This window comes from Poecilia reticulata, chromosome 2 (assembly GCF_904066995.2).
Source record: "Poecilia reticulata chromosome 2, P_reticulata-male-v2, whole genome shotgun sequence".
Taxonomy (NCBI): domain Eukaryota; kingdom Metazoa; phylum Chordata; class Actinopteri; order Cyprinodontiformes; family Poeciliidae; genus Poecilia; species Poecilia reticulata.
This window is the reverse complement of record NC_088831.1, coordinates 25,380,547-25,391,678: the sequence shown is the minus strand read 5'-3', so window position 1 is coordinate 25,391,678 and position 11,132 is coordinate 25,380,547. Positions and strand designations below refer to the sequence as shown.

The window sequence follows — 11,132 nt, the reverse complement described above, 5'->3', positions numbered from 1 at the left end:
TTCCCTTCATTTCTCCAAATAACAAGCCTGAATAGCACATATTTTTTGCACTGCACCAGCATGGGAAGATAGCAAAGTGTGAGAGCAGCTTTACTGTGTTGCTATGGGGACTGTAGCTTCGATTTCCACAATTTCAGAACGTCCTCATAAGTTGCTGTCCTGTCATGACCCCTTCAAGATATAAACACACGCAAACACAACCAAGAGCATCAGCAATAAATTAATATTTGCCGATTGTTTAGAATGCAGAACATCTCCATACGAGTCAGGCCCAGCCAGATGCTCATGAATACAGTTGTATCTTGGAGACCTGCGTGGGTTACGTATGCTGAAGTTTTGGAAAGCTCAAGGTCACTTGCTGTTTATTTGTTCTTGGCAGCATACTTTTTTTTTATTCCAAGTATGGCTGACCCTTTTGTTCAAATGCTTCTGTGCTGACATGTCTTGCGCATTATTAATTATATTCATTCGACTCATCTTTTTCTGTCTTGAAAAGGGTGTTCCTTGTCATTTTAATATGTATCCTCCTGGAATTATTTAGACAGCAGTAGTTAAAAAAAATAAACATAAAAAATCTTCACACAACTTCCTAAACAACCAAGGAGATTATTAAAAATTCACACTTTTTCAGTGAAAGAAAATAGAACTCAAAGCACATCAAACTCAAAGTAGTCACCTTTGTTGGAGAAGAATGGGTTTATTTTTAGCAGTGAAACCACCTGAGAACAGAAAGAAAATAGCTACCTTTGTGGATATATTGCAATTAGCACTGAACTTTTTTTAAAGACATAATTAGTTGATGTCTGCTCTCTCTTACTCTGTCCCCTCTATTTTTCCTCCATCCCGGCAGATGAAAATCTCTGTGTGAAATAGATGAAGAAAGGAACCAAAAATAACACATCTTCTTGTGATCATTAGAATGAGAAAGTGGAGGAACAGCTGCTTACAAGAAAATAAACACATTAACACCAGTGCTCCACAGAGCGCAATCACAGATGCTTTACAAGGCAGCTGTCTGGTTTTAATTACAGTAATGCTTATGTTGTACCGTGTTTCTTTTTTTTTAATCCAACTTTTCTCCTCTGTGTTGGGGTATTTCTAGCACATTGGTCTATTTTTCCTCTCAGTTTTGCATAATTAGATAACTCAGATTAAGACTCAAATATAGTTTGAATGAGTTTTCTTGTCATTTCCCTCAAAATCTCATTCAATAGTTTGATTCTTGCTTCTTATTTTTTAACATTAACATCTCTCCAAACATAAAATAGACATGAAATGTATTTTACACCCATAATAAATCAATCTTAAAACAAACCTTTCTATATTGATGAAAGAATACTAATCCTTCTTTGAAAATGTTCACCAGAACCACCATTTTTTTTCCCTTTCTTTCAAATTCTTATCAAATCTAAAAAGAAATGCAGTGCTTGTGAACACTAGTACACAGTAAAAAAAATTCCGTAAAAAAACAGGAAAATGTACTGGTAATTTTCTGCCAGTACATTTTCTGTTTTTTTACGGTATTTCCAGCAGAATTTTTTCCGTAATTTAACAGATTTTTTCCTGTAATTTAACAGCTTTTATATGTTACATTTTTAACATAGAAAACAACCAGGTCATGCAGCGGTTCCATTGACACTTTGCCCTACACCTGTTAGGAGATGGAACCCAAATAACACATAAAAATGGGTAGGGCGGGAAAGTGGAGGGGTCAATGGTTCCCTGACCGTCTTGTTACGCTGCGCAAATCACTGCCAGTTCAGACTTGAGAGAATAATGCATTTAGTGCCCACAGATTCTATTTTTTTTCATAGCGCATGCTCACTGCGTGCTATTATTAGCCCTAGCAACAGTTGCCATGCTGCTGACAATGATGTCATCAGCATGACTTCAAATGATGTCTATGTCATGAGGGCCTTCTAAGGTTGACTCTGTGATGTCATAGAGGCAATGACATCACCAACTGATCAGTTAATTCTCTGATCAGTTAACACAAATCAGTTAAGTCAGTCAGCACAAGATTCATTTGGACGTTTTAGCTCAGCACAACGACGATGAACAAGATGAACGACGAAAGCCCACAGAGAGAAATGGATGTAAAGCCTAAGGTCTCTTTTTGGACAAAAGTGAAAAAAACATTGTCCAACAAAGTTCAGCCTGGTCAAAGAAGCCCAGATTACAAGAAGAGAAACTTTCTCAGTAAACTTCTGTGGGAAGTGATTGAAAAGACTGCAGATGGACCAACTCTGCATCTTGTCAGACAAATCTTTCAGGAACAACACAGCAAAATTTTGATCTTGCTATTGAGAAAAACTGGAGAATTAAACGTGGACGTACTCTCCGAGGTGTCAGAAGAGCTAGGAGAAAGGATTTTCCAGAGTCTTGCGAGAGATGCATTCCACTTTGCCAGTGGACTGCATTTAATTGCACTCCTTGATCACCCAGAAGGACACCAAGTAATTGTGGAGAAATTCAAAAAGCACCTGGAGAATCCTGTTCCTAAAGAGAAAATGTTAGCGTCTACAAAAAGAAAGTTCAGAAAGACATTTTTTCCTACTGAAGACTTGTACGCAGATGAAAACTGCCTGAGTGAGGATTATACTCAGGCAGCCATGGACCCTGAACAGTTTTTGAGGGACGCAAACAGGATGGGTTTCAGACGAGGAACCGAAGACGAAAGGAGAGTTATGGTGGAAAATATTCTTTGGAGAATAATTTATAAGTCTAGTTACAGATCTAGCTATGGGCATTACAAAAGGAAGCACACCGAACCTGTCCAGAGAAAGCTTGCTCCAAAAATCTGGAAAGAAGTAAAGGACATAGATTTCGTCTTTTTTGAGAAAATGGAAAAAAAAATCTGCAGAGACATCTTGCAACTTCTTTGGGGCAATGAAGATGCAGTTAGAGAACTGCTCTTCAAGTTGATCAAAAGCGACAACCCAATTGTTATTTATAAGGTTGTCCAATGCTTCCGAAGAACCCTGGCACGACCGCGGAAAATTATTCTCCGAGACACCGTTCTGCAAAAGGCATGGGGGCACATCAAAAAGGCTGTGTGTTGTGGAGACGCTTCAGAGGAAGAAGAGAGGCAAGAACCCACCAAGAGTGGACCGAACGCTGTGTTTAGTCCACACTTAGTTGGGCCTCAAAGTTTGGTTTGCTCAGAGGTCGGTACTGACTTGGAGAAGTCAGGGCCGGTCTCCGAGTCAGGAACCGCCTCCAAGACAGGACCCGGCTCTGAGTCTGGACCCGGCTCTGAGTCTGGACCCGCCTCCGAGACAGGACCCGCCTCCGAGTGTGGACCCGCCTCCGAGTGTGGACCCACCTCCGAGACAGGACCCGCCTCCGAGACAGGACCCGCCTCCGAGTGTGGACCCACCTCCGAGACAGGACTCGCCTCCGAGACAGGACCCGCCTCCGAGAAAGGACCCGCCTCCGAGACAGGACCCGCCTCCGAGACAGGACCCGCCTCCGAGACAGGACCCGCCTCCGAGACAGGACCCGCCTCCGAGAAAGGACCCGCCTCCGAGAAAGGACCCGCCTCCGAGAAAGGACCCGCCTCCGAGTGTGGACCCGCCTCCGAGTGTGGACCCGCCTCCGAGTGTGGACCCGCCTCCGAGTGTGGACCCGCCTCCGAGAAAGGACCCGCCTCCGAGTGTGGACCCGCCTCCGAGACGGGACCCGCCTCCGAGACGGGACCCGCCTCCGAGACGGGACCCGCCTCCGAGACGGGACCCGCCTCTGAGAAAGGACCCTCCTCCGAGTGTGGACCCGCCTCCGAGAAAGGACCCGCCTCCGAGAAAGGACCCGCCTCCGAGAAAGGACCCGCCTCCGAGTGTGGACCCGCCTCCGAGTGTGGACCCGCCTCCGAGAAAGGACCCGCCTCCGAGTGTGGACCCGCCTCCGAGACGGGACCCGCCTCCGAGACGGGACCCGCCTCCGAGACGGGACCCGCCTCTGAGAAAGGACCCTCCTCCGAGTGTGGACCCTCCTCCGAGACGGGACCCACCTTCGAGACGGGAACCGCCTCCGAGACGGGAACCGCCTCCGAGACGGGAACCGCCTCTGAGATGGGACCCGCCTCCGAGACTGGACCCGCCTCCGAGACAGGACCAGCCTCAGAGTCTGGACCCCCCTCCGAATCTGGACACGCCTCCGAGTCTGGACACGCCTCCGAGTCTGAACCCGCCTCCGAGACGGGGCCCGCCTCCGATACGGGGCCCGCCTCCGAGTGAGGACCGGTCGCCTCCGAGTGAGGACCCACGTCCGAGACAGGACCCACCTCCAAGACAGGACCCGCCTCTGAGACAGGACCCGCCTCCGAGACAGGACCCGCCTCCGAGACAGGACCCGCCTCCGAGACAGGACCCGCCTCTGAGACAGGACCTGCCTCCGAGTCTGGACAGACCTCTGAGACAGGGCCTGCCTCTGAGTCCTCATGCCGTCTCCAGACACTGCATCCAAAACGGTGTTTTGAGGATTTTTTCTCACCAACGGAGTGACACATTGTCAGAAGTGTCAAAACTGGATGCGTTTCTTCAGCCGAACTTCACAACTTGCGGGTGTGGATGATTATGGCCTTAAGAGTGCTTACAAGTTTTCAATCTGAGAATATGGAAACCTTTAGTCATCTGCTGTTACAGTCAGAGCAAGGTGGGAAGAGTGTACCGAAGAGTCAGAATGGGGGGCTGAGGGAACGGTGGCGGACTGGGGGGCTAGAGTACCTTCGAAGGGGTTCGAAGAAGAAGGAGAGAAGGTGGGGGGCTGACATATCGTTAGAGGGGTGAGGGGTCGGGGAAGCGAAGAAGGAGGGGGGCGAAGGAGAGACATTGAGGGGGGGCTAGTGTACCATTGAGTGCTGGGGGGCCGGACGGACGGCGTGTTGCAAGAAGGGGGGGGAGGTCTGGCCGTAGAAGGAGGGGGCGAAGGAGAGACGTTAATTTGCGGACTGGGGGGCTAGAGTATAATTAAAAGGGGTTCGAAGAAGAAGGAGAGAAGGAGGGGGGCTGACGTATCGTTAGAGGGGTGTGGGGTGGGGGAAGCGAAGAAGGAGGGAGTGAAGGAGAAACATTGAGGGGGGGCTTGTGTACCATTAGAAGTGTGAGGGGTCGAAGAGGGTGGGGCCTGTCTAGCGTACTGTTGAGTGCTGGGGGAGCTGGACGGATAGCATATTGCAAGAAGGGGGAGGACGTCTGGCTGTAGAAAGAGGGGGTGAAGGAGAAACATTAATCTGCGGACTGGGGGGGCTAGAGTATAATTAAAAGGGGTTCGAAGAAGAAGGAGAGAAGGTGGGGTGCTGACGTATCATTAGAGGGGTGGGGGAAGCATAGAAGGAGGGAGCGAAGGAGAGACATTGAGGGGGGCCTAGTGTACCATTAGAAGTGTGAGGAGTCGAAGAGGGTGGGGCCGGTCCAGCGTACCGTTGAGTGCTCGGGGGGCTGGACGGACGGCGTATTGCAAGAAAGGGGAGGAGGTCTGGCTGTAGGAGGGGAGCGAAGGAGAGACGTTAATCTGCGGACTGGGGGGCTAGAATATAATTAGAAGGGGTTCGAAGAAGGAGAGAAGGTGGTGGGCTTATGTATCGTTAGAGGGGTGGGGAGTGGGGGAAGTAAAGAAGGAGGGAGCGAAGGAGAGACATTAATCCCCCCGATCCCCTTATAAATGCTATTTTATTTATACAATTAGGGCTATTGTAAATGAATATTTTAGTAATCGAGTAATCTATCGATTATTCTTACAATTAATCGAGTAATCATATAAAAAATGTAACAAAATAAAGTATTGGTAAATCTGTCATAACAGCAGTGTTACTTCCCTAAGTTACTTTTTTGTAGTTTAGAAAACTAACCTGTAATAATAACAGCTCACTTTCTAAGTTAACCTGACAAGTTATACAAAAATCTAAAATTTATTTCAATTTACCGTAATAATAAGTGGCAGGCTAACAAATACGCTTATTAAAAATGTCTATGATCCAGCTCTTAGTTTATGTATAAATCTTCAGTCAGTTTAATAGATGAACTCTCACGTTGCCCCATACATGTCAAGCTTTGAGTTTGAGAATATGGGAAATGTCGCCTGAAGTGGTGGTGGGCCATAATTTAACAGTTTGTATATGTTAAGTTAAATTACGGGGGAAAAAACTGTTAAATTACAGAACAATTCTGCTGGAAATTCCATAAAAAACAGAAAATGTATTGGCAGAAAATTACCAGGACATTTCCTTGTTTTTTTTACGAAAAAATTTGAAATAAAATACTGTTTAATTACGGGAAACTTCTGATGGAAATTCTGCAAAAAACACTGGAAAATATCCTGGCAGAGAATTACCAGGACATTTTCTGTATTTTTCAGAATTTCCATCAAAATATTTTCCATAATTTAAGTTTTTTGTGTCAAATTTATTAATATTTTGTTAACCCAAAACTAAAATTCTCTTTCTTTTTACTCTTTTGTGATATATTCACAAACTTTTTTTTTTTTAAATCTTTGGACATTTCCAAATACTTTTGTCTTCCAAATCATTGAAGTCTGTATTCTATACCATATATTAATAATAGTGTAAAATATATTAAAGTTAATGTATTTAATATATTCTTAACATAATTTTGAAACAAAACTAAATTCTAAGTCCACAGTAAATGTAGTTGTAGAACACAAAACACTTACATTGAAAGTAGCTCATCATGCAAAGTGATGTAAAAATGAAACCATTCTACAATCAATTTGCAGACTTTATTTTGCCATTTAAGACCATAAATTGAGGTCATCTAGTCTTTATAACTAACCTTTCTTTTTATCCCCAAAAGCCCCACTATGTCTTACTTTCGGGGTATGTCTTATATTGGAAAAAAATTGTCGAATTTTTTGTTTTAACCATAAAATTAACATTTATTAACAACCTGAACAGTATTGTATTCACCACAAAACAGTTTTATAAAAGGAAGTGCCAAGAATGTCTTGTTACAACATTGCATAACATGTAAAACAATGAAAAATGGTAAGAACGAACAGTGGAATACTGGAAGATAAAACAGATTTATTCCATGACAACCATGTCATCATCCTCAGGATACTCCACGGTGTAACTCTTCCTTTTACCACTGGAATCGGAAACGCTCATGTCTAGGGGCAAAAATATAGCATACGGTATAAGCACTGCTTGTGGTTCCGTATCACAGTCTCCTGTGTGCATTACCGTATTTTAAGCAGGAGGCGGCAGTGACAAGTGCAGGGGACAGCGCGGTGACGTATGGAGAGGGAGACGGCGCGGTGACATATGGAGAGGGGGACGGTGCGGACGTGGGCAGGAGGCGGCGCGCAGCTAGATGAGAGGGAGGCGGCAATACCCCCGTGTTATATTAGTCGACCCCCCCTGAAACCTCCGATACGTCTTACAATCAGGGGTGTCTTACTATCGGGGAAACACGGTAGTTGTTAACAGGACCAACATACTTCAAAATAAATTAAATACAGGCATAAATATTTAGTTAAAAATCAAATGCTACATAAACCCAGCCTAATGCCAACGACAGTGGAAGACACTGGATTCATGAGTGTGTTCTCTCATTACCTCTAGTCGCTGTGAACATATTATGCAGAACATATCATTTTATGTTTATGTTCTGCAAAAAAAAGGTTAATACAACTCTTAGGTCCAGTTACCAAGAGCTTGAAATGTTGTCTGACCAGTTCTTGTGCTTCGCAAAAGTTCTTGGTGCACCAGGTTTGATGAGATGACCAATCACGTTTAAACTTCAAAAGGCTCAAATTTTCCATGGATTCCCAGTCATTCAGTTCATTAAGGGACTTGAACCATCTGGTTGGAATGCAAAGCTGCTTCTTCACCTTCGTCTGCGTCATGTCAGTCGACCTCATTCAGGGTTTGAGCCCAGAAAATCTATAAACAAAGAGAATGGATACTCAAGTTTAACACAGAAACACATCATGTTATAAACATACTTTTTACAAAACGCTTCTAAATTACATTACAGCAGCATATCACTTTTCTCATCAGCGTCTCACCAAATGCTTATACCGCTTTCACAAACAACAATATTGAGTAATTTTGATTAAAAAAATCTACACTAGGAGTGTGTCAATTGCAGATTTCTGGCCAACCTTTAAAAATCTGACATGTCAATTCTGATTTTGGCCGATACTGATTGTCTTGCCTGAATATTGCTAAATGCAGAAAACGTCAGTGGGTTGGCAACAGTGGGGTGACTATTGATTACTGCAAACATGGAGACATGACCTGGTGGGCTGGTCTATCAGTTAAACGTCTCTAACAGGAGAGGAAAGAGTTTGATTTTTAGATCTTTGCTGAGGTAGAAAAGATCAGTGGATGAAATCACTTTCACATGTATTGGCAGATCACCAATCGTCAAAATTAAGGATTTGGGGAAGATTTATTGGTGCACCCCTAACATACACAATACACAAATATTTTCTTTTGAAAATAAAAACATACACTGATTTTTGCATATTTGTTAAAATAAAGTCACCATGTCATGATTTTATGTCACGAGACGTATAATTTGTGAAAATAAAAACTCCTCCATTTCCCCTGAGCTATTTCCATCTGAAGAAATCCATCACTCCCAACCAAAACCAACCAATCAGAGGCAGGAGGATAGTCTTAGTGCTGTCAATCAACCTCTTCATGCTGTCAATCAACTTAACATTACAGGAAAACCGTTTATCCACTGTCTTCTGTGTCCATGCTAACTAGCCTTCACATTCACGAGAGGTTCCGTTAGCTGCAGCGTAGCCAAATGCAAGAGATCAGGGAGAAGTGGGATGAGCAGCACCACAGTGACAGTTTCAACATATATGTAAAAAAAAAGTATCATAAGTTACATAGTGCTGCATTAGATATTATTAGAAAGACACTTAACAAAACATTATGCCTATGTTATTGTAGAAAACACCTACTTCTTAATTTAAACTAATTTAAACAAAAACAAATGTACACACCTATTTTAAAGATGCCTTGTTGCTTTCTAGGAAAAGTTCAGGAGTGTCTGGATGCAGCTGTTGAGGAGAGGAAACAAAATAACCATACAAAGTGAAAGAAAACAGTGTCGGTGCGCGTATTGGTTTCAGCAAGTCACGTGACCAATACAGGAACTGTTTCGAAGTGCCACTGGATGCCAAACTGTGTTTATAAGTAAGCGAATCTGTCAAAAGCATTTGCCAAACAAATTCTTGATCTTTTACATTGTCATCTATGGAGCAGCTTCAAAGGAAATGTTTCCGCAGTGTGGGACCATTTTGATCTTATACTGGAAAATAAATGTTTTCATTTTTGTCGTTTCATCCGGTTCTTGTCAGTTTCTACTTAATCTATCTGAACCCAAATTCAGCTGAAACTGACTTTTAGTTTACTTTTATATTATGTTCTGCAGGTTAAGTGCCGCATATGTTTAACTAAACTGTCTTATTTAAATAAATCCACCTTTTCAATGCTGAGGCATTATGAGGCCAAGCATGAGAATGAAGTCCCAGATTCACCCAGATAAACTCAGATATGCAGCCATTCTACAAATTACTCAGTTGCTTTTTATAAATTATTTCATATAGTGAACCCTCGCAGTAACGCTGTTCAGTTTTCACGGTGTCGCTGCTTCGCAGATTTTTTTGTGCATTTTTTCCCACAGTGTTCTTCGTCCTAATTGACCATATGATTGGTAAAATACAGTCTCCGCGCTACCTGAGTGCCAATAACGTTACGGTGTTTAATACAGATTGGCCACTCAGGAGATGGAAACTGAAACTTTCAATGTCTGCCGGGAAAAAAGAAAACTGTGGCCAGAGGCAGCGCAAAACCCGACCGGAGGCTCGTTTGATGAGATCCGTCGCTCTGCCGTAGATACAGCTGTGAATCTGGCGGTGCAGGTTGGAGGAAACGCTTTAATGACATGACTGCGGATCACATTAATAAGGCCCGATTGATGCACACGCACATCCGCCGATCTGAAAACAGGCTTTGTTCTTTGGTTTCAATGTAGAGTATTTATTTATGCTGTGTAATAACTGTAAAAAATAAAGGTAACTACTTCACGGATTTCGCCTATCACGGGTTATTTTCGGAACGCAACCGAAAAACAAGGGTTCGCTGTAAATGTAGTTGTGACCAGCAGGTGGAGATATTTCTAAAAAAGTAACAAGACAACACCAGAACACAGATTTAACAGTGTACAATACTTTATTAAACAATTATCTAAAAGTTCTTTTTAAAACACTTCTTTTAAAATCCAAGGCATCGGGCTCACTACTTGGTCGCCGGAACCAAAGAAAAAGGGAACACACAAGAAGGGACAGACAAGATGAGGTTGTTCCAAGAAACAAGCAAACCATGCAAATGCAACAAAATAAAGCAAGAAAACAAAAGAACATGCAACACAAAAGAAACACAGCACTCAACAGAAACAAATGAATACTTCAACAAACGGTAAAAGAAAATACTTCAAATGATGGAACAAGTTGTCGTCGTCTCTCCAAGTGCCTTTCTATGGGGGCCAGAGGAGTAATGCCCCGCCCACCAGCCCGCCCAATCCACAACAGGCTCAGCGGAGAGCGGCCAGAACAAACAGTGATAAAACAAAGCAGCAGAGCGTCCAAAGCACTGCAGCTCCCAACACTCAGTTGCCTGAAACAGAAAACCCATTAATGCTAAATACAAAATAAAATAATCCAAAACTAAATGGCAGGTAGCTTACCCAGGGATGGAGACACAGCCTACACCAGGAGGGAGCAGATCAGCAGACGAGGGCTAGACAGAAGCCACACACCACCACAACCTCCAGCCGCGGCCGGCAACGCCAGCAGAGCCGCACTGCGGAAACGCACGACAGGTGTAGCACCCAAAAACCAACCACGATCCCAGCCCCGGATAGCAGAAAAATGGCACTTACAACATCAGATGAGCTCATCAAACACCGCCAACATGTAGCCGCCAATTGTGCAGACAGTGGAGGAAACAAGGGCACACACACACCTCGCAGCGACTTACCCAGCTTTAAAGGCATCTGCCCCGCCCACCAATCAGTGGCGCACCTCTCGCCACACCCGACGCAAAGCGTGGGGGAGGGTGAAACACCATCCCACCACATAGTGTTTATTTAATT

The 11,132-nt window shown here is 43.9% G+C and overlaps 1 protein-coding gene and 1 long non-coding RNA gene across 2 annotated transcripts; both read right to left on the bottom strand.

The window, feature by feature from the left end:
* Positions 1 to 1,645: 1,645 nt before the first annotated feature.
* Positions 1,646 to 4,808, bottom strand: LOC145549692 (uncharacterized). The gene is made up of 3 exons (XM_081602318.1): positions 4,622 to 4,808; positions 3,866 to 4,547; positions 1,646 to 1,651 (listed from the first exon to the last, which is right to left on the bottom strand). Exons 2-3 carry the CDS (start codon positions 4,505 to 4,507, stop codon positions 1,646 to 1,648), a joined length of 648 nt encoding a protein of 215 aa, XP_081458444.1. The 5' UTR covers positions 4,508 to 4,547; positions 4,622 to 4,808.
* Positions 4,809 to 7,019: 2,211 nt separating this feature from the next.
* On the bottom strand, positions 7,020 to 11,132 carry LOC145549381 (uncharacterized). The gene is made up of 2 exons (XR_014085332.1): positions 8,980 to 11,132; positions 7,020 to 7,900 (listed from the first exon to the last, which is right to left on the bottom strand). It is a non-coding gene; the product is annotated as an uncharacterized LOC145549381 (long non-coding RNA).